Source organism: Ornithodoros turicata, chromosome 4 (genome assembly GCF_037126465.1).
Source record: "Ornithodoros turicata isolate Travis chromosome 4, ASM3712646v1, whole genome shotgun sequence".
In the NCBI taxonomy this organism is placed as follows: Eukaryota; Metazoa; Arthropoda; class Arachnida; order Ixodida; family Argasidae; genus Ornithodoros; species Ornithodoros turicata.
In genome coordinates this window covers 77356557-77380389 of record NC_088204.1, presented here as the reverse complement: position 1 = coordinate 77380389, position 23833 = coordinate 77356557, and the positions used below count along the sequence as shown (strand labels likewise).

The following is a 23833-nucleotide window of genomic DNA, read 5'->3' as shown; positions in this document are numbered from 1 at the left end:
TTATTTTACCCTCAAGGCCCGTTGGGCAATACAATGCTTTCTGCGTGCAAAGAGGTTCAACCAGCACGAGATGGGATAGATTTCGTTATAACGCGTTCGCTATAGCATACGTGGTAAATATTACAAAATCAGTCATAACAAACGCGTTATAACGAAGTAGATCATTTGGTGTGCGCAAAACAGCTCGGCCAGCGCGATATATGATGCATTACTATAAAGCCTTCGTCATAGCAGATTTAGCAAAAATAATTATAAAATCAACTTTTAAAATCGTTGTAACAAAGTACAACATTTCGTGCGTGCAAAACAGTCGAACCAGTACGAGATATCGTACACCACACTCTGACGTTTTCGTTATAGCAGATGTTCGCTTTAACTGACAATGCGTTTTCCAATACATCACAGTTGTGCTCACCCTTGTCCGGTTGATAGCCTGCGAGAAATCCCAGTCGGGAGCCACAAAGAGATAGCCGCATTTCGAAACCTTCCTTGTCGCCTGCAAAGCAGAAAAATAAAAAAATTGTAACTTGTAACACAATTCAAATGTATAGCCATTAGATGACGCGCACAGAGTCGACTGAATTTACTACGTATATCCATTTTATATAGGCTTACACAAAAAGTTGCTCTTTGAAAAGATCGGAATTTCCGTGTGAACGGTTACGAAACCATTTTGTACAAACCCTAAGTAGTGATAATGTCTTCCGGGGCGCCTTCACTGTAAGCGTGTTCGCTTTAAACGGGTCACAATATAACGTACTTTTTAAAAAAGCGGTACTTAAGCCATTGTTACAACAAAATTCGCAAAAGTGCGCTCCGTTCGAGACAGCTGAAAAACCCACTCCATATATATGCCGCGCAAACAATGAGGCAGACTAAGACATCAAACCCTCGAAGGCAAAACGCATAAACACCGACATGGAAAAGCAAAAGTCACTTTCGCTTTCGTAAAGGAACAGCGCACTTAGCACGGGCGAGACGAAGGGAGTATATGCAACACAAAGCTCTGCGTGGGAAAGATAAAAGCACGCAGTCGTGACTGCTCATGCCCGTACACAATGGTACGGCTTAAAGAGCAGAAGAAAAAAAGAAGAAAAAAAAACACCCCAAATGCTTTGTACCGACATCATCCGGTTGAAATCGCGCTGAGGAGAAATTGGTCAATTCTTTTCACTTTACTTCGCGTGGTCTCCAGGCTACACCAGCGTCGAGGACCTTTATAACGAAGTCGACGCTTCAGAAATAATTTTGCTACTCTTGATTAAACGGTACGTCGTCGCTGGTAGAAGGGGATCAGAACGTTATTGGTGGTATAACGGACTTGCGGAACGAAAGTGTGATCGTTGTAACAGGACTGCTGCCATTTTTCAGTGCGGACAGAAGGCTACAAGTGACAGACACTGTATTAGTCGCTAAACAGCATCGTTTTCGTGTAAATTCGATATATAAGAATGAACGAGAAAGGTTTAGTAGAACGTTATATGCGGGTATCTCGATATATTCGGCCAGAACGGAACGAAGGAGGGCGCAACGTGTAGCTACGTAGGCAGATGTGGATAGCAGACGTTAATTTTCAAAAGGAACGAAGTACTAGTTCAGTAGTAACCGAAGAGAAGGATGACATGCAATAATCCACAGAAGACTACTAGGGGGAGCTGCTAGAATTTCCAACTTTCGATTAGATCTATGAGAAGTCGTCTATCAGAATATTCAGATTATACTCCTGCAGAAAGACTCCACCCACACATCTAAGGACGTCTGTGATTGGCTCAAGGGAGCGCATGACGCCTCCAAGGCACAATATAGTGCGCTCGCATGCTTCAAACTGTTCCTCATACACTGATCCAGCTTTAAAAAAAACAAAAAAAAACATCGGTGATGACGTATACTTACAACGAATTTGCATGCTTTTAGAGCAAACACGTAAAACATTCGCGTCAAAACAACAAGCGAATCTGGCTTCCGCGTCCGCAGGGCGTTCCACCATCTTCTCGTATGCCTCCACTCTCAACGTACGGACTGTACCGGTAGACTGTACTATCAAAGGTATGAAATGGGGGAATTGGCGATGATCCATTGCAAACACTGCAGCACAGAAACGCAGGCCTTAGGGACAGAACACAAAAATACACCACTTCAGCAGTTTTCCTTTCCTTTTTTTTTACGCACAACTGGCCATTTTAATATTGAAAAAACTTATTTATACATAACCGCCCACCAGGACAGCCACGCGGCAATGAGGAATCACGATAACATTGAAAACATGAAAACTTGGTTTTGCGTAAGCGTAGGGAGAGGACGTCCCCTCCCATAAAAATTCATAAAATTCATTAAAAAATTCACACCAGATTCGCGTGCAGATTACTACTAAATAGTGTATACGTGATTGGAACTCGGGGATGCATCACGTTTAATCCGAACTCGTCCGAAACTGATTCAAATAGGGAAGGAGGAGGAGGGGGGGGGGGGGGGGGTAAATGGATCGGCTAGGATCGAGTTTAACCGAAGTTCGGACATTCTGGTTAAACTATTAAAAAATTAACTAGACGGATTAAGATAGTGTCTGACATACAGGTATAATTCCATGAATACTTCCGTACGTGAGGGGATGTAGTGACAGAACCTAGCTTGCTTCCCTGACATTCCAAACGCATTTCTTTCCAAGCCGTCTTCCAGCTGAGCCTCTCCTGTGTACCTTTTGCCACACGACCCTGACAAACCGCACGCACCAGATTCATCTCGCACGGCCTTCGCACATGCAGCGGAAGAAGAACAACAACAACGCGCCGCGTTCACAAAACGCAAACAGGGTCAAAGCAATATAAGACACAAACAAACCGCAAAAGAAAACGGGTCCTCACTAACGAGAGACCAATATCGGAACAATTCGCACGTCCATTTCGAAACCCTAATCAGGATCAAGGCAGGGAGGTCTCGGAGATCATCGCCAGAGGTCGCCCAAGCTGGTTTCTCTCTCTCTCTCGCCACGGGTCACTCGGTTTACGCAAGAGCTGTTTGATGCCCCCGTCGGTTTCGTTTCACAATCAATTAATCACTCATCGATGTTATTACACCGGCGGTGTGTACTGATTGGTGAATCACGATAAAATTTCGTAAGGTTACGGAGTTTGTAGAAGAAGCGCTGTACGCTTACAAAACGCGCGCGCGCGCCGACGTCGTGTTTGCGAAACGCCGAAAAGCATGCACTCGGGGGAGGTTCAACCTACAAGGATGATCGTTGCGAAATTATTGTTTTTTCGTACGATTTATCGGTATCTGATGAGCCGGGCAATAAGGGTCCTTTAATTGGCAATTAATTATTTCCGTTAATCGACGGGGCCGGGCCTTATTTGGTGGTGTACCTGGGGAGGGTCAACAATATACAACGACCGAGTATTATAAACTGTTTTAATGGGGCGGGGAATCTATTTATTCGGGAGGAAAAGTCAGCCAGAAAAAGCAAGACGGCTTGCTACTCCTTAGTAAAAAAAGGAAACTAAAATGAGTTGGCAATCAAGCAGCCAAACTCAGCCACCGAGTCGATATGGTGTCACGGGTCTTCCGTCTTTCCACCTACGATGTTACAGGCTGTTTTGAGACGAAAGCATGAAATGTGAAAAGTCAGGTTGTTGTTGTTGTTGTTCGCTTTTTTTTTTCTTTTTTTTAAAGTGGAAAGCACTTCCTGCTTCTCCTTCAAAGAGTTTCTAGCGGCTGTAAGTTGAGCTAAAATTGTTCTGATTCGACAGAACGAATTACTTTAAGTACCTGCTTACTTAGCTTTACTTTTTTTAAAGTGATATTGTGAGACAAATACAGGATAAAATGTGTTTTGCATATGATATTATACATAAACTAAGAATTCGGAATATTTCCTTTACGAGAAAATGACACAAGTGACGATTAGTAATGATCCTTACTTTAACGCATCATTAATATCATTATTTTGCTTCGGTTCAAACGAATTAGTGCACGCGAATCAAAGCGCTATTTCATTTAAAACAAAGTAAAAACAAAACAGTAATTTAGCGGTGTTATTTTACAGCAAACTTCCAGGCTGAAAAAAAAAAAAGGAAAACGGTCTTTCACGCATGTTTAGACTCTTCAAACAGAAACCAAGGTGCTTAGAATTTTGAATTGAATTTGAAAAAAAAAAAAAAAAGGAAGAACGGTCTTACACGCATGTAAGGCTCTTCAAACAGAAAACAAGGTGCTTAGAATTTTGAATTGCATTAAAAAAAAAAAAAAACACACACACACACTCGATGCCTGACACTTCAGTAATTAGCTCCTTTCCTACGCCCCACTCTCCTTTCATTAAATGTGAAAAAGGGAAGAGGATACAGGACGTAAAAAAAATATCACAAAAAGCTTCCACCTCTCGAGTCGGCCTCGTTTTAATTTACCCTGGCTGACATTACCTTGTACTAACCTTGCACTTTTGTATACCAGTTGCATATGCACAAACCCGAGAAAGCCAACAAACCAAAATAAATAACGAAAAATGTACCACACAGCAACAAAAAATTATTCCAGACACATACGATTATTGTAAATCATCGTACACACAGGAAAAAAAAAAGTTTGCTCCCCCCCCCCCCCCTGCTGTACCTGCTGCATATAGTCATGCCACGTTTCTTTCCGTATCGGAGTCCCTCAGTTGTCAGAGTGAGGTCAACACATTCAACGTCACAGCAACACACAATGCAGAGTACGGGTGACAGAAGCCATAATTGGGCCACACGCGGTATACAGTGGGAGAGAGAAAAAAAAAAGAAAGAGAGGCATTCTTTCGGCCCGACATTTTTTTTTTTTTTAATAATAGGGCCTTTTTTTTTTATTGCTGCTTCACGAGGGCACGCGGACATTTTAATATACGGGCGGTTTAAATATTTCCGGGCGGTCACGATCTGCTGTGTAGCACCTCCTCCCCTTTATAACGATATACGCTGCTGAGAGACGCGCCAGAACGTGATTTGCAGTTAATCCTCATGTGGCACGAAACGGTTAGCCGTGTGCGGATCTCGTTAGGCTTAGGCTGATAATGACGCTATCGATAGCCAGTCGCGGCTTCTTTTTGCGGCACGATCGCAGATTGCACTCTGCAAGCACAAACTGCTGAGAAAGCGCATCGCGGCAGCAGCTGCCGTCGTTGGCAAAGAGCATTCAGAAATTCGTGCTGACTGTCTAGAAATAGCTAGTGCTGGCAGAGAACAATCGATTTTGATGACAAAGCGCGCAGTCCAACGCTCGTTATATGATAAAGTACGACCAAATGTTCGTTACATGACAAAGTGCATCCACAAATTTCTTACATGACGAAGTGCGACCACAGGTTTGTTATATGACGAAATGGAACGACAAGTTTGTTATATGACGAAATGGAACAACAAGTTTGTTATATGACGAAATGGAACAACAAGTTTGTTATATGACGAAGCAGAACCACGTGTTCGTTATATGAAGAAGCAAAACAACAAGTTCGTTTTATGCAAAATACATCCACAAGTTCGTTTTTTGACGAAGTGCAACCAGAAATTCGTTTGACGAAGCACAACCACAGGTTCGTTCTATGACGAAGTATAACCACAAGTTCATCTCTGACAAAGCGCAACCATAAGTTCGTTATATGACGAAGTACAGGGCTGGACAAAAGTTTACGGAACACGCTCCAGCGCATTCCTTCCTCAGAGTGACACGCTAGCCGCGAATGGGACCGTACGGAATTACAGACATTAGGTAACCCAGCCACCTGTTTGTAAGTCCGTACGGTGCCATTCGCTGCTAGCGTGTCACTCTGAGGAAGGAATGTGCCGGAACGTGTTCTGTAAACTTTTGTCCAGCACTGTACAACCGCAAGTTCGTTATGTGACGAAGTGCAACCACAGGTTCATTATATGACGAAGCACAACCACAAGTTAGTTGTATGACAAAGTATAACCACGAGTTCGCTTCTGAAGCGCAATCACAAGTTCGTTATATGACGAAGTACAACCACAAGTTCCTTATACGACGAAGTGCAACCATAAATTCGTTACATGACGAAGCACAACCACAAGTTCATTTCTGACAAAGCGCAACGATAAGTTCGTTATATGACAAAGTACAATCACAAGTTCGTTATATGACGAAGTGCAACAAATAAATTTGTTACATGACGAGGTGCAACAATAAATTCGTTACATGACGAGGTGCAGCCACAAGTTCGTTATATGACGAAGCGCAAACACATGTTCGTTATATGACGCTGTGCAATAATGAGTGCTGCATTCAAGTCCGACACATGATGAAGCGCAACCATAACGTCGTTCTAGTTAGTTATGCCACCAAAGATCAGTCAGTTTATGCATTTTTGCACTGACAACGACGAAAGCACTCTGTAGATATTGAATAATGAAGCGTACATTTGTTTAGCTCGATGAATTATCCATTTTATCACCAGCTCGCTTGCTTTTTATCTATTATATCATTGTAGTCACGGATCAATATATTCCGTTCGTCGCGTATCTCGGCAGTAATCGAAAAAAAAAAAAAACTACCAGACACAGTCGCTAGATAACGACCGAAATCTAATAGTACTGAACCATACGCAACAACACGACTAACTGAAACACTACAGATCCGCGGACCGTGCCACAGAACCCACCCTCAAATTTTCGAACTTTTCCTCAACTCCAGTTCAGCAAAATTCCAACAACCGAACGTAAAGAGAAGCGGGATCTTCCGGGAGCGGAAGCCATACACAGCATCCAAAACAAGACACGCACACACGCAAGAAGCCAACGTAGTTTCCCGTACTGTATTACATGTAGGCACGTGACACAGAAACGCGTAGGGGCTACGAGGTACGTTAAAAAAGAAAACGTGCTCACTCGTGTCACATATTAGACATACCCACGTCGAAGGCTTCACGTCGATCGCAGACGACATAAAAGAAACAGAAGGAAAAGCAGCCGCATACCTGCGTAGGCTAATATGAACGCTTCATATTAGGAAATATCGGCCCCTTCCTTCCAAGGAGACTGTCCTCCTTTGCTAGTTGGGTAAGAAGGTGACGTCACACCGTGATGGGGCCCTATTAGGGGTGGTCAGAGATGATACAACGTTGTGTTTTGTAAGGAGCTAACAAGGCAACAAGGTAAAGCATGTCGGGAGATCGCCGAATACATAAAACTGCCATCTACTTAGATAATAATAATAATAATTCCGGGTTTTACGTCAGGAAGTAACTAATGAGTGATGTCGGTTTGGGGTTAAATTTGCTCTCCTAGAGGGGTTCGGTAACGTCCAAGCAATATGTACTACGTTACCAAACATGCCGGATTTTCTCATCATCACGCCATGCATGCTTGGCAGTGGCAGAGCAGTGGCTTGGCAGACTGGCCGTGGGTTGTAAACCCTTTGCTTGTAAACCCGGCGCAACAAGTTATACGTGTGACGAAGAACGCTAAGTATTTTTTAATTCGCTAATCAAAATCGCGGTAAAATGGGGTAGGGTGAAGAGAGCTGCGCCGTCTGCCACGAATTTCCGCCATATTGACTCCCACGCACAGCTCGCGATGCGCGCACAAAAGTGTAGCGATACGCTTAGCGACACACTGCATTTTAGGGATGAGTTGAGTATTTAGCAAAGGAAGTTTGAAAACGTTGGTGAAATCGGTACAGCAGCATTCATGCATGGTAAGCGTGGGAGTCAATATGGCAGCATTCGCTTCAACAAAGGGTGACTCCACCCTAGACAGAGGGAGCTAGTATTCAGGCACCCTACGGTAAAGCGGCTCGGGGCGACGCCTGGTGGGAAATAATCCACAATTTGTCGAGCAACAATGATATATGTTTCCGACCGGCTTGCTCTCATGGTGACTACATAGTAGACGTCTTATGTTTTAGACTCAGTGTTATGAGCATGCAATGCAATTTTGCCGCCGTACTTGGCGACCAATGCGCGGTTAGTGGCCACTTCGACACAGTGTTGCCTGTAATTTTTAATTTAAATTTTCTGAAGAAAAAAGAAAGAAAAAAGGAACATGAGCAACAATGGTGTCGAAAGTTGTGACATAAGAATACTGGGGCTCAAGCTACCGAATAAATACATTATCTGTGATTTCCAGATTTCGAGGACTCTATTAGAACCTATACGTGACTCGAGTACAACGAAGACCACTTCAACGCCTCTGTAAGAGGCCTGGACGAGTGAAGTCGCCAGGTGTGGCCACGTGGCGGGGCCCAATCCAAACCGAAACTAACCCAGTCTCAAAATTAATTGTAATCTATTCGAGCGACATCGTATACCCGAAGCTACTCCACCCACTTCCAATGGGATAATGTTGAAAGAACCATTTTTCGGTTTCAGCCACGTCGTTGTTGGGAGTGAAAAATGACTTTCGTCTACGAGATATACCATTTCTTCTTCTCATCGCAACCGGTCTTTTTCACAATGTTAAAACTTAAAAAGCTCCAACGATGGTAAACGCCCAGGAGAGAATATACGTTGTTGCGATTTTATGATTAATGATTTTTTTGCTCAGAGAGGTTAATAAATATATGTGGGTGTTTCACGTAGCCGTGATAACTATCATCGTGGGCGACGCGACAGGGGCCGGTCCTTGGATTCAATTTGTCCATCCTGGGGTTACCATAACCTCCGTTCAAATCCTAGCACTCCTTATTTAAGAAGCCGCAATATGTAAGATGCCGCCATCTCGGTTGGCAGACCGCTCGGCAATAAAAAGCCACAAAGCCAACCGGATTTAACGCCCCTAGCGGACAAGTCGAGCCGCAATCCTCATTATTTTTAAACCACATCCAATCCAATTCAATCCCTCGCGGAGGAGACGTCGCCTCCAAGCAACTTGAGCCACGCATCGACTAAATGATGATACTAGTTTATGAAAAGACACCAACACTGGGATTCGAACCAGACACCGTGCGCTTTCTACCAGTAAGGCCAGGTGAGGAGCTAGCCCAGGACACCTTGATTTTTGTGTCCTGTAGTCGCTTTGGTTAGGAAGAGCGTATGATCGAAATGACCCGCCAGTGGGATCGTATGGCCTTTCTTTTGTAAGTACATCACTTCGTTGTGTAAATTTTTGTTGCAGGCTTGTGATTCAAAGTCACGGTGGTTTGTAGTGCTCAATTTAACAGTTGTAAGTCCAACGGACTATTAGACTATACTGTACAGTTTCTTGCTATTGTTGTATGTCCATGTGTGCATAAGACAGCAGAAGTAGGTAGGTTTCTTTTTTTAACGCACATGCCTTTTCCTGCCACCCAAGCAGCACAATGTACTGAAAGTCGAGTGCAATAGGGGTGGACGGTATGTGTCTTGTCAATGTGCTTTAGTTTCAGGAGTCTGTTCAAGGCCTTCCGCCTACTCGTCCACCCCTATTGCACTCGACTTTCAGTACATTTTGCTGCTTGGGCATGTATACATAGTCCGTACCAGGGGTGGGCAGTAATAGTAATACTTTGTATTATAATACTATTACTGTAATACTTTTGAGTATTTGTATTATGTATTATAATACTCATTTTTGAAATTTATTTCTATCTGTATTATAATACACAAAATCGAAGTATTACATGTATTATAATACTTTTGAAGGTGTAATACCTTCCCAGAGGTCATATGTAAGACCTCCTAGGTGTCACCAGTGCACTTTATGAGTAATTTTTCGTGTCCCACAAACATCTGGACACCAACAAGGTCCCTATTATTCCTTTGCTTCAAACTATCCCAAAGGGAGTGACCTCAGTGTCAGAGGTTACTGGGGGCTTCCTCGCATTCCTTCCATTTCAGCGTCCGTAAAGATGAGTCATCGCATTGCAAGCCCTTTGTGGTATAAAAGAGTGCGTCCAGTCCAGGCACCCCTGTACGGGGTTGCACTATGGACAGTTACACACTTTTGAACTTCCCACATTTTATCGTCCAGGGTGGACGAAATGAAGACTCTTCCACACTGAGAGCAAGCTGTTCACTGTGATCGAATTGACCAGCGCTATCTCATCATATTCGGAAAAGGCATGCCCTATAGAGGACTACCCTTTGAGAATATGCTAAACATGTAAGCATCTGAAATAACACGTCATTAGAGAATGACTGGCTCGATAAGTAATGCGCAAATTATATAGATTTCTGATTTTCTATTCCTTTCTTTCTCCCCAAGTTACGTATCAATGTATTACTAGTATTACTCGTGTAATACACAGAAGTATTAGTATTATGTATTATAATACCTCAGAATCAAAGTATTACGTATTAGTATTATAATACCGATTTCTAGGAAGTATTATGTATTAGTATTATAATACAAAATATGGGTATTACTGCCCATCCCTGCTCTAGAGACCCTATTCAACATAGCGCTTGCGTTTTGGGTACCCCCCCCCCCACGCGCACACACACACACACACACACACACCTATTCACACGCATGCTATACTCTATAAATCTCTACTAAAACGCTACGCATGAAGACGACAGCAGCGCTCTCCGTTCCAGGGGAAGAAAAACGGGTTTTGGGTGTCACTGAAAGTCCATCATGTTCCTCTCTTTCTTCACTTCTCGAATACATATATACGTGATGGGATGTCCGCGCGGGGGAGTCGGAAGCATTCTTCTCCTTCTTCTTCTTCTTGCGCCATACACAGAGGGTAGAGTTCCTTGCGTGTCTCTCTTTTTATTTCACGTCAACAGTTGCATATCTCGCCCGCCTAGATACATCCTTTATACTTACCGCACGCACTGTTTGGAAAGATCTTTCGCAAGAAGACAAATCCTCCCATGTACGTTACCAGCACATAAAAAAAAAGGTACAATATTCGAAAGAGAGGGCTGAAAGACAGGTTTTTTTTTTTTTTTTTTACATAGCTAAACGCACCATAACGTAGTCGAACAGGAGATTTAATGTTGTAGAAAGGGCACTGATAAGGAACCTGTCAGCTATCCTTATATCTCTACTATGAACTACACACCTATAGATAATGCCCGTTAAAACTGTACAAAAGGCTCGGCGCTGTAATCCAGCTGTGTGTTTCCAATTCTTTACCAATTCCTGATCCATTTCGGGAATGATGTTTTTAATGATTACTATAATACCGTTTCAATAACGGGCTCCAGACTGAACATCCTTTTTCGCTTTTCGCTGCGAGACTTTACTTTCGTATTTAGTATACGACGCAAACGTTAAATCGCTAAACTAACGTAACATTGATTAAATTCACGGACCGAAATAAATGAAACTGTGCACGCCTCAATTGAATGACGGCAAAGGCACCCGTAATGGGATTCGAACCCACACGCTCTTTTATTGCCGGTCAATTCCCTTGAAGTATGCGACCGGGCGTTGCGTGGATTGTGTCGTGTTTGTCCTTGTATGTTCAATTGTCTCATCCACTATGCAACCATACATCTCCAAGACGCCGAGAGTGCAGATATTTCTTCCGTTACAAAAGTCGTCCATATAAGCTTCCTCTCGGGTCTCTCCTTAAAGGGACGGTCGCATCCGGGAGCGTGGGCATGAAACTGTTACCATGATGTTCCGCATCCTCCGACAACCTACTTGGCGATTTTTCTCTCGCTAGAATTGTCTAGTTATTTCACAATCATATTTTGAAGTTCGCGCGCCTCGACGGCGGCGAGCGTCGCAGCAACAGCGACATCGTTGTGACGTGGTTCGGACCATGACGCGACGGACGAATCAGAGTGTAGTCGGTTCTCGAGCTTCTCCGTCGGAGGTTGTTACTGAGACCGTCTGCTTCGACTTCGTGATAAACGTCCATATTTCAAGTGGTTCGCTGTGATACTTTCTCCCAAAGGAGATTGTATCATGTCAACGAGTACAGGAACGCGTTGTTATGTTCCTGGCTGCATGAATTCGTCCGCGGCCAACCCGGAACTAACGTTTCACCGACCGAGGGACAATGACACAAAACGAAAATGGGAGGCGGCCATCGCCAGCAGATATCCTGCTATGGAGAAAGAACGTCGTGTTCCGCACATATGTTCTTCACATTTCTCTGACGAAGCTTATCTGGAGACAGACATCATGCAGGTTCGCCTCGGGTTCGCTCCAAAACGAAAGCGGCTAAAACCTGACGCTATGCCTACGTTGTTCCCGGAACAAGTGGAAAGCCTTGACATGCCCAGTGACGAGGTAAGCTTTTAGTTCAGTCCGAGAGCTGTATAGTGTAATATAGATAGCAGTATAGTGTGCAGTTAGGCAGTCGTGATTTCCAAACAGAATTATCCAACAACCAATATTATTTATTGGCTGGCAAAAGTGCACATTGCGGGACATCGACGGCACAACCATAACGAGACTGAAGATGCGGTTATTATCCCCTCACATGGCGCGTGTAAAGTGTCTGCTTCGAGTGCTTTCATATGTATCTATTTCTCTTTTTTAAACACTGTATTTCTATTACAGATTCAGTCAGGCAGCGTGATGGAGTCTGCTTCATTTGGTATGTCAACAACAATATATCTTCTCTTATAGCATTGGTAGTGCGCGTGTTGTCTGTCAGTAGTAGTCTGTCTAGCAGTAATATATATAGGGATAGTACCTTTTGTAATATGTATGGAGATTTCCTTCATTAATAAAGGAAGATATCTCATGGCTCTGCACCATATTTAAACTCAGCCTGCTGGTATCATATGCTTGCATTATAGAAGCAGAAGAGCCATCTACAAGTGGCACCGCATGTCCTGTCTCACAGCAGATGGCACCAATAATAATACCACATGATGGTATGTACCTACATAAAATGCAGTACATCTCTAGTGCAGTGTCTTACAGGCCTTTTCTGTTGTACCTTTCTATGTGTACCCCTTCTACTGGGGGTCTTTACCTAGTTGTTTTCATTTTGATAGAGTTGATATCATATGCTTGCATTATAGAACCAGGAGGAGTGCCGTCTACGAGTGGTACCAGTGCATGTTCTCTTTCACAGCACATGGAACCAACGACATTACCAGAAGGTGGTATGTACACAACACGTTTATCTACCTTGTTTTATGTTTTTCGGGTTAATTATGAAGAGGCACTTTACATTCCCTTTGAAAATCATACTTTAGGTACATATATACTTTCTCTGATGCAGTGTGAAGATGTCAGTAGGCATTATGTATTTAATATGAAATCTTATGTTCTTTTGGTTTTTCAAGTACTCATCCTGGATGGACTACCCCTCAACCCTTTGATTCCATACCAGACAGTCAGCCAATATGGCTTCCTGTACACCTTGGTGCCATATGTGCCTCTAATTGAAAGTAGAAAAATGGGGCACAAGAACACTCAGACTGCTGTTCCAACTGCCACACTTGGTAATAACGTCTGACGATATGTCTTTTTTTGTACTTCACATAACACAGAGGAGAAACATTTCCCATGTTAATTAGAGGCAATTACTGACCTATGGCAAAGCAGAGTGCTGCAAATACTGTCTTACATGACTGACATTCTCCACAATTTAACATTGTTGGCAGATGTTTTTGGTACACAAAATTTGTTGATAGTTCAGAAGGAAGCTATAATGCTGTGCAGGGTCACTGCTGCATCCTTACCATACATGTCAGCCAAACAAGGTTATGGAGGCAGTCACAACTCGAACAACTGTACAACTCACCATATCGCTCGTGTTGCTTGTTGGCATTGCCTGCACACACATGGCATGATATGAAAATGTTACTGAAGCTACTAAGGTACTTAATATGCATGCAGTTGTACTCCATAGCTGTGAGATTCATTATCACAATGGTTTTTGGAACACACATTAAGGTTACACAAAACTGACAAAGTAAGAGAAAAGCATGATTTCAGCACTTTCTTTCAAAATGTCTTAGTTTCTTTGCGTGTCTACATGCAGGAACTCAAACCCGAATCCTTATGCCAAGCAAGGCAAGTCAAACGAACTTGACCCTTCCACCTGGCAGTAGCCTCTCCTTCACGTCATCTGAAATGACGGAATGCCCAGAAGACAGCGTGGGTGAAAGTGCAGTGCTTTCCACAGCAGAGGTTTTTTTGCATGATGTGGGCACCTCACAACTCTTTGATGCCTCACTTGAAATGTCTCATGACAAGGACCGGAGCTCCACTCCAGTACCTGAGCAGTTGGATACGACAGTTGGATCCTCCAGGTAATGTGAGCTATATGAGCATATCATTTACTAAATTGCTATTACTGAGACTTTGGTAACTGCATTACATGTCAGTGCCCATGGAAAGTGTAAATGGAATAAACTCTTTTCTTTGGTGCACACAGCCAACCTGACCCTATGGATGCGACGTTTCACCTGTCCACAGCAACGGAGAGCTCGGATACTGAAGAGTAAGCATAAGAGTCATTAAGTGGATAAGTAACTATAACAAAAGCTCCTCTTCTTCTCTCCCTCTCTTTTGTTTTAGTGATGAATACGAGAAGCAGCAGCAGCCTGGGCACTCAAAATCTCGCAGTCGTCAAACGTAAGTGAACGATTCAGTACAGTATAATTACATGACGCTATACATTTGTAGAGTAATTAAATATCCTCCTGCTTTTCAGAGTAAATCCGGAGGAGCGGTTCTTCCTAGTCGCTGAGTCCAGCCTGCAAGAACTGTTGTGTGTCTGCCCCTTCTGCATGAGTGATGAAGCTCGTGTTGACACTACAACAAGGGGAACATCTGTAAAGTCTACAACTGTTTGCAGCTGTGGCAAAGAGCGTACTTGGCACAGCCAACCATGGGTGAAGGACAGGCCACTTGGCAACATCCTGCTATGTTCTGCCATTCTGTTTTCCGGGGTCAACATCAGAAAAGCATTTCGAATGCTTGATATGATGAAGGTGGCCACCCTAACGAAGTCACAGTACTTCAGGACGCAGAAGCAGCACCTTTTCCCTGCTGTGAATGACGTGAGTGTAGTGACGTAACGTGGAAAAATAAGCACTGCGAGTGCCTATGACCCAATTAGTCCTCAGTTCACCTAACTTTGATGCACGCTCATATTGCCTTAAAAGTCACTAATGTCTGTCTCTTGCAAACTGTTTCAAGGTCTACATGAGTAAGCAGGCTGATATCCTGGACCAGCTTCGTCCAGTGCCCCTGGTCCTTGCCGGAGACGGCAGGTGTGACTCACCTGGCCACACAGCACTCTATGGTACATACACTCTTCTGGAGACAGCTGTCAACCGCATTATCCACTTCGAATTGGTGAAGGTACTTCAGACCTATCTGTCTATGACCAACAGAGCAGCTTTTCATAGTTGTAGGCTCAGTAACAAAAGTGTAGACAGAAGAGTATTTTGGGAGAGGTTCTATAGGGAGTTTACATAAGAGAGTAGGATTTTCCACAATTTCTCTCTCGCAACTGCACTACCAAATGTACCATTTGGGGCTGAACCAATAATCCCCCTCTGGCTATACGCTAATGCTTGGTAGAATTGGATAACTCATGACATCGTCACCAGAAACATAGATAGGGTGGTCATCCTATATTTACTTGCTTTTATGTATCAGACATTTTAACACAACAGCTATGAAATTTGTGAAGATGCTATTTTTGTGTGCGGTCATACAGCCAGGGCATTCTATGTGAGATGTTGATTAGCGGGCAAATAATTTCATAATTGAGGTTCATTGATTAAGCATGGCTTCTCGGGCAAAGCCCAGATACTGTTTGTGCATAGTGGGGGGGGGGGGGGGTATATATAAGTTTAATAAACAGGAGGTGGCGTCCACGCAAGGAGAGGTCAGCCTGGCCTATGTCGGCTTGCTACGCCCTGGTGGAGCAAAAAAAAAAGCATAGTGCTTACCTATAGTCATTCCATTTTTTATATAGCAAAAAATACCTATATGTTGTATATCCTTAATATGTTATTCCTAATGTTTTCTCTGACATAGTCAACCGAGGTCTCCAGCAGCAATGCCATGGAAGCGTACGGCCTTCAGAAATGCCTAGCATTCCTCGAGGTCCAAGACATGGTTGTGGACAGTTTAGTCACTGACCGCCATTCTGGGATCAAGGCCATGCTGAGGGAGTCCTGCCCACATATTAAACACCGATTTGATGTGTGGCACGTCGTGAAGGGTGAGCATAGTGACTGGTAAGAATAGTTTGATATTTCAGGCACGGTGTCTCCCAACAGGTATCAAGAAGAAGCTCATAGCCCTGAGCCGCTCCACAAAGCACAATGTTGTAAAACTGTGGATTGAGAGCCTGACCAGGCATGCCTATTGGTGTCCGAAAACGAGTGGGGATGATGGGGAATTGTGCATCGCAAAGTGGGTGTCGGCACTTAACCATATTGTCGACATCCATGAGCATGACGACCCCCTGTACCCAGTTTGCTACCATGGTCCGCTTTCGGAACCACGACAGTGGCTCAAAGAAGGTATGCACTGAAAAAACTGACATAGTGGAGCATGTAATTTAGTTGCAGCTTGTAAAGTGTTACACACTCCACACTCACTTATGTGACATCCATTATTTTCTGGTGGTCTGGATAGTGACAGACCTTTAAATATTGAACTCAGGGGTATCTTAAGCTGAAACCCGTCCCCATATTCAATGTTTGCGAAGTGGGGAATCTAAATAAGTTAACTCTAGATAAATGTGAGTCAACCATATTTACATCAGTGTAGTTATTGTTCCTAATCTAGGGTATCACTATACAATAACATGCATACATGCATCTGACAACATGCCATTGTAGATACAGAGACCTACAGACGAGTGAGGGATATCCTGATGGCACCTATGCTCCTGAGGGACGTCCCAATGCTCTCCTCGCACGGGCAAACTTACGGACTAGAGGCTTTCCACAGTGTCCTCATCCATTTCCTGCCAAAGTCCTATTCATTTTCGGACGAGGGGATGGTCGCCAGGTATGATACATAATCTGCAGTTTTCAAGGCTTAGGAAGACTCAAATGTCTTATGAGAATGAGGACGGGTTCGTAGGACACAGCTGGCTATCCTCCACTACAATGAAAATGCGGACCGCGCGCAGTTGGAGAGGGAAGGTACGAAACAGTACCGCTTGAAGCCATCCAAGCTCAAGAAAACGTGGGTACCCGTACCTCTAAAGGAAGATGCTACGTATGGTATGTTCTTGTATCTTCTAAGATGTGAGCATCATGCATGTGCTAAGTACTGCAACTCAACACAATCTATCATGCCTGGTAGACTCTTGTTGATTCAAACTCCAGGGGATTCAACAGTTCTCATGACCATAGAAATTTGTTTGAATTATCAGAAATGCCTCAAAATGTGGGCTTCAAGAGAGAATTATGTTATGGAGCCATATATGTCTTGTGCTGGGGGGGGAGGTTGCCGACAATTGTCTACAACTGATGGTCATGACTGCTGTAGCTCACATCATGCAATCCGACTGCCACTACATTTGACTGGTCTCACAGCTAACTATATGATACAGGTTTCTACCTTTCTTGATAGCACGCACCCAGAAAATAGCAGACCAGGACCTTCTGTAGCCCTTTTAGGTATAGAATGTGTGCTCCATGAGCATGTGAACAGCTTGTCAGCACATTTTATTTTGTGTTAGGGAAATTCTACTAGTGGGTGAAGAGTTGGAATTACGGGACGGTAAAGCCTGGGTCATATAGCTCTTCAGTAGATGGAAAACAGAGCAGACCAAACAAAAATTTCAGATTAATTTGAATTAACTAAAAGTTTAAATTATCAGGGTTTGAAACAATGGCTGTATCATACGTACAACAGACAAAAAAGTTGATACGTACAATACTTATCATGACCAACTGAACTTTGATCATGTGACCACTGTGAAGTTTACAATCAGGATGTTACTCAGTTCTTGCAAAGAAGTCTTTCTTGCATCAGTGCTAGATTTATGCTGTTTTGTCATTTGTCTTGTACATGCAGGTTGATTTCCTATCTAAGACGAACTATGCATGTACTTGATGGCCATAGGAAGCTTTCAGGAAAAAAATTTGGATGCAAGAACGTTGAATGGGAAACAATCCTGCTTGAATTCAGACTTGTGCCTGTTGCTTGGAAAAAGTAACTGATCACCATTATTAACTGCTGAACTTTAAATGAAACTGAATAGCAAGAGGAAAGGTAACTTTACTCCGGTCGTTACTGTGAATTCACCCAAATTATATCTTCCTTTGAAAAAAAGGGGGTCAAACGGCAGAACATTTGCAATAACATGTAAAAAAACGAGACGGTCAGGTAGACAATCCTTCATACACCTCATCACAGTCTCTGCGGGAAAAGTAATACACCGCTGGGTAATGGATCACTAATTCATTACAAGTCATGCAATCACTTCAGGGCATTATGCAGAAGTCTGGTTCAAAGCTAATCTGTCTGTTAGAAATCTTGAAGACTGTCTTCTGTTCTGCTATCTCACCTTTGACCAAAAGCCACTGAACGATCTCATTAACAAAATTTCGGTCATTAGGTAGCATCTAGTTGCTGCTGTCAAAGTGCTACGCAGTTTTGTGGCCATTTCACACTTTCTCCTTTTCTTTTAGACTATACATCAATCCTCACTGGCGAGGTGTTGTCTCGCGTAGAAAAACACCTAAAGGAGCCTGTTTCTGTGGAAATTGGACCACCACGTGCAGCAACATATGGTGAAAGACCAGCTTTGGCACAAGCTGTGGAAAAGCACCAGGCCAGGTATGTGAGCTGTTTGCCACCTGCTTACTATGACCACTAGTCGTTCAATTACACTTTGCACCTTTCTTCCTAGGTTCCAGAAGTGAGGGTTGTGACCACCTCACACGCTGACACTTCAGACCCCTCAGAAACCGTGACAAAGAAGAAGAACAAAAAAAAGGCCCTTTTCAGGGCCACCCAATGCTTTACACAGAGACAAGCGTTGCTTTTTGATAAACCCATTCTGCATGCTAATATATGAAACCAGTTTTACATATTCATACAACTAAAGTATTGTGGCACTACCTATGGACTGTTTAGAAGTAAAGGTGTTGAAAAAATAGCAGTATCGAACTAATTTAAATCTGTTTTTATTTATTTATTTTTTTTCAGAAGAAGTCTTGGAGAACCTGCAACAATGCTGAAGTCATGAGAGCTCTGGAACATTCACCAACAGTGGTGGCACCCAACAGGAGGTCTCAGCTACGCCGCTTTCCTGGCTTGTATTTTATGTACAAAGTACATTCCCTAACCTAGGGAGTGAGATTCGTTCATTTCACTCTGCATGGCAAAATAAGTGTCTTTCAACAGCTTTGTGCGGTATTGGGGAAGGATTGCTAGAGGGGATGTAGTAAGATGTGGTTGTATCCCGAGTGCCCTTCCTTGATCTTTTACACCCGGTGATAACACAATAGCCAACAGAATTGGGCATAAAATATTGCTACAGTGTTCTATCTTTGCCACCAAATAATCCCAACACGTATCTACAGATTCCGACAAAAGTTACAACAGAACACAGGGTTGGCATGTATCTCTTCTTAGGAGTGCCACCTTAGCCACAAAATTCATCCGTAGCTGACACACTGACAGGTGGGCACCTTGTTAGCCTAGACACATATTTGTAATTGCATCCACACCAGTTCGCTGATACGGTGTCACTCCTGTGAGGAAGTTACGTCAACCCTGTGTTCTGTAAGCTTTTGAAGGAATCTGTACATACTTATATGAGGTGGCATAACTGTGCCAGCTATTTTGTCTTCCTACTGTGCACACTGACATGTGGGAAGCATCACAGTGGTCTTGAAGGTAGTTCTGTTCATAGCTGTCGAAGAAGGGTCATATGCATGAAAGAGGTAAGGTAATGATAGGAATAAGACTCATAATGTACCATGTTCACTTTTTCCCCCCAAGTTTTATCCAGGGCACATCAGCACTGTATTATGTCAAGCCTACAATTTCATAAAAACCTTTTAGGTACACAGGCATAATAACTGTTGTGTAATATGAATTATTTTTCATTCCAATACATGGTTTGTGTGAATTGTCTATCTGTAATAAATGAAATTCTAGAACCAGTCCATGATTCATTGTAATCAAATAATTGCATGGTACTATAAAAGGTAATAAAAACTGCACCAAAAACACCACATCTGGCTGTTCTTACCCACGCACTCGAACAACAGAGGAGTGTCAAGTCAGCTGATATTTGCAACTGTGAACCAACGTAAGGTTTGTTGATTGAAGTTTGTCTACTTTTTGGTTATGCAGTGATAGTGTTTTTTCAAAAGCATCACTTCAGATTCTTTCCTTCTGAACCTTCATAGTCACTGAGTTTACCGCAAAGCCAACACAGTTTCCATGTACAGAACATGACAATTGTGGAAAATTCTTTCGAATAGGGTTTAAAAAATTACATGCAGCTCCAAGAACAAAAAACAAAAATCATATCAGTCACACTTTGCACTGCAGACATGGCAGAAGCTTACCTGAAACTTACTGATGTTAATATAACAATATCCATAATATGACTGTGACTGTATAGTGTCCTCTGATTAGGTGTAAAGCACACACTGGAATTTGGAGACTGTTTCTGGGGCCCAGCTTTCAATGACTAATATGCTGTAAGTAGCAGGCATCTGTTTTGGAACAGACAAAGAGTGAGAGAAAATTATACTGCATGTACACTACTACCATAAAAATTACACGGCATATATAGCGTGTACACGGTGTAGCTCTGATCACGAACTAAGTCTGTTGTTAGAACAAGAAAGCTCTTCAAAACTACACCGGTGCACGTGAAATTATTACGTGCTTAGTCCACCCCCTTTTATCCGGACTTGATACGGATCCCCGCTGTCGGGGCATTTCCGTCGGGAACTGTGGTCCGCACAAACGGGGGTAGGCTGTACTTCGGAGGATATAGCTTAAAAGTTTGTGCACCACTGAATCTGTTGTCCCTTGAATACAGAAGCCGCATCCGGTGATCGTATCGGCAACACGAGGCGTGTAGACTACCAGTAGCTCTCTCTGAACGCAAAGCTCGTTGAAGTGTGGGTACCTGGCGTTTTCACACAGAGCAGATATCTGGCTCACAGAACTACAGCAAAGGTGTCCATCCATGCTTCTCCGGTATTACAGCAGTCGCAGAAGTACCTGTCATTGCCAAGTGAACCTGTGAAGCCGGTGTGTGGAAAGGTTCGCCGTACGCCTGCGATCCGGTAATGAAACGTACCTGAAACTGCATGTCGTCGTGCAGGTCACGTCCAATATATCACCTCTGTCACGAGCAGGATGAAGTGATAGCGGGCCTGTCGAATACGGGTCATCGTCTACAACCACTTCATCGACGGTGTCTTCTTCAAAATCGCTTGGCAGCGACGCGACATCCCTTTCTGATTCCGACATGATAGCAGACAATTGGAGATTGCGCCTTGCAGACGCCCGCCTGCCAGCTGTGCCGGGAGGCGCGCCCTCATTGGCGCAGTCTGATCATGTGACTCCTTTGGTCCGGATGACGTTTTCGTGGCTCTCCGGAGAGGGAATCCCGGAATACTTTCAATAAGCGTCGTCTGCTCTTGTCATGAGTTACATCAAACTGCACAGGAACAACGCCACCAATTCGCGTCGGGTTTGCGGCGCTATTATCAGTGATAAAAAGGGAGTGAAACAGCACTATAGTTTCGGAACCGACCGAGCCGGATGCGACCGTCCCTTTAAAGTGGTAAATGTAGTGTAGAAGCTAGAGAGAGAGAAAGCACGAGATTAAGGTACGGAGAAATATGGCGAACTTATTCAAACCGGGTCCGTATACTGTGTACAATGTGCTAAAAATACATAGGTGCAACACCCGAAGAACAACACATGTAACACCCAATATTTCTTCTAGGGCCCTCGAGACCAAATACCCCCGTTCCCAACACGACCTTGTTGTTACACCCCAACAAAGAAATGAGCAAACTGGGGATCAATTAGTTATAATTAGGGCCTGACTTTTTAGGGTTAAACCCGTATCCGCCCGATATTTACCCCCCGAACGAAATCTGTAAAATTCGGGTTTAACCCGAATCTACCCCAAAAAATACGGGTCGCGTGGCACACTCATAAGCGTGCATTAAAATAAAGTTTGATAACATTGCTAAACATTAGTTCCATGTTAAGACAAATTTTTATTTTAAAAAAAATCACCCGAATTCCTGACGACAGAATATGCCGTAAGGGGATTTAAGCCGAATTTTCAAATGAAAAATATCACCCGATATTTACCCCCCGAATTTGGCCAAAAATAAAACCCGAAAAAGTCAGGCCCTAGTTATAATTAATCACAATCTTAGTTCCTGACCACGAAACTCACTGCCCAGCACTACAAATAGTCCCTTCATTTCTCATAGGCTTGCGTGCATTTGGTCCTGAAAGGGATTAATGGTCGTGGCAATGCATCTAATATAGCCTACAAAAACACAAAAATTATTCCATTTTCCCGTTCGAGCGTATAGATAGGAACGTTCCGCCCGTCCTCAGAATATCCGCCGGCGACGTAAAGTGCTACGTAACGTCCACAAAAAAACTGGAGCATACAAAAATCCCGTCGCTCAAGAAAACAAAAAACGATTACGTATAAAAATAAAATAAAAAACAACTCCGGTTCAGTACGTTCAGCACGCACAAGTCAAGGAGAAGTCCTGCGCGGAAGAGAAGCACGGCTGGAAAAACGAAAATGAAAAAAAAAAAAAAAAGGTTCGCTCCAGATATTTTTCTCACGCAAGAAAGAAATTGCACGGACCAACGCACGCTGGCAGAAAGAAGCGAGAATATAAAGAAAAAAAGAAGAAAGAAAAGTAATATTCGAGGTCTCGCTTCTTCCTTTTGAGGGTCACGGCCTGCACACACACATCAGACGCGCTTGACGTACTAACGCCGTTACATTTTTTTTCTTCTCTCTACTCATTCTAACGTTACCGTTTCTCAGAGCCTTCTTTTCTCTTTTTCTTTTTTTTCTGTGGCACTTAACGGGCGTTTAGCGAATCCTTCTGGAACCGAAAGAAGCCCTCTTTCCCCCTTATTCGTTCGTGTATTTTTTTCCGCGTCATCATCTTTACTCGGCGATGAAGAAGTGCGTGGCCAGTTTTTTGTTTTCTTTCTTACTGCGCGGAAAAGGTCATTTTATTCCTATATACTCCGTCCTTGATAAGACAGGTTACGTTTAGAACGGAGTTTTCTCTTTTTCTTTTTTAATCTGCAGATGATTTCGGCTTTATCCTCAAACGATTCCTAGGTTGCCTTTTTCGTCTGTATGACTTACTCAGCGCATTCGTCCTCATACTCTGATCCTACCTACAGTCTACTTTGCTGTTTCTGCATCCTTTACAGTCAACTTCATCTGCATTCTTCACCGCATGTTTCGTCCCCTGCATTCTTTGTCGTCTGCTTCATCGTCTGCAATCTCCACTGCTTTCTTTCTGCATCGTTTGCCGTCAACTTCATCTGCATTCTTCACCGTATGTTTCGTCCCCTGCATTCTTTGTCGTCTGCTTCGTCGTCTGCAATCTCCACTGCTTTCTTTCTGCATCCTTTACCGTCAACTTCATCTACATTCTCCACCGTATGTTTTGTCACCTGCATTCGTTGTCGTTTGCAATCTCCACTGCTTTCTTTCTGCACCCTTTACCGTCAACTTCATCTGCATTCTTCACCATATGTTTCGTCGCCTGCATTCTTTGTCGTCTGCAATCTCCGCTGCTTTCTTCCTGCACCCTTTACCATCAACTTCATCTGCATTCTTCACCGTATGTTTCGCCATCTGCATTCTTTGTCGTCTGCTTCGTCGCCTGCAATCTGCACTGCTTTCTTTCTGCATCCTTTACCATCAACTTCATCTGCATTCTTCACCGTATGTTTCGTCACCTGCATTCTTCCTCAGCCTTACCGAGTTTCTG

General features: G+C 43.3%; 2 protein-coding genes and 1 long non-coding RNA gene across 5 annotated transcripts in view; 1 reads left to right on the top strand and 2 right to left on the bottom strand.

The window, feature by feature from the left end:
• The window catches only part of LOC135391972 (protein outspread-like), a 91322-nt gene that overhangs the window by 30018 nt on the left and 37471 nt on the right, over nucleotides 1-23833 (bottom strand). For both annotated transcript variants that reach the window (XM_064622562.1, XM_064622563.1), the window contains exon 2: nucleotides 416-496. In XM_064622562.1, the coding sequence (XP_064478632.1) occupies nucleotides 416-496 (81 nt within the window). The remainder of the gene's footprint in view (nucleotides 1-415; nucleotides 497-23833) is intronic.
• On the top strand, nucleotides 11576-20070 carry LOC135391970 (uncharacterized). 2 transcript variants are annotated; one of them, XM_064622559.1, is made up of 16 exons: nucleotides 11576-12152; nucleotides 12426-12462; nucleotides 12668-12745; nucleotides 12896-12979; nucleotides 13163-13321; nucleotides 13864-14134; nucleotides 14260-14325; nucleotides 14403-14459; nucleotides 14539-14887; nucleotides 15027-15191; nucleotides 15876-16062; nucleotides 16121-16366; nucleotides 16688-16859; nucleotides 16935-17077; nucleotides 18494-18641; nucleotides 18715-20069. In XM_064622559.1, exons 1-16 carry the CDS (start codon nucleotides 11826-11828, stop codon nucleotides 18725-18727), a joined length of 2502 nt encoding a protein of 833 aa, XP_064478629.1. In that variant the 5' UTR covers nucleotides 11576-11825; the 3' UTR covers nucleotides 18728-20069. The 2 variants fall into 2 exon arrangements, with proteins under 2 accessions (XP_064478629.1, XP_064478630.1); XM_064622560.1 differs by lacking the exons at nucleotides 11576-12152; nucleotides 12426-12462 and having other exon boundaries at nucleotides 12722-12745; nucleotides 12949-12979; nucleotides 18715-20070.
• On the bottom strand, nucleotides 18976-21133 carry LOC135391971 (uncharacterized). Its single transcript, XR_010422145.1, has 2 exons — nucleotides 20387-21133; nucleotides 18976-19153 (listed from the first exon to the last, which is right to left on the bottom strand). It is a non-coding gene; the product is annotated as an uncharacterized LOC135391971 (long non-coding RNA).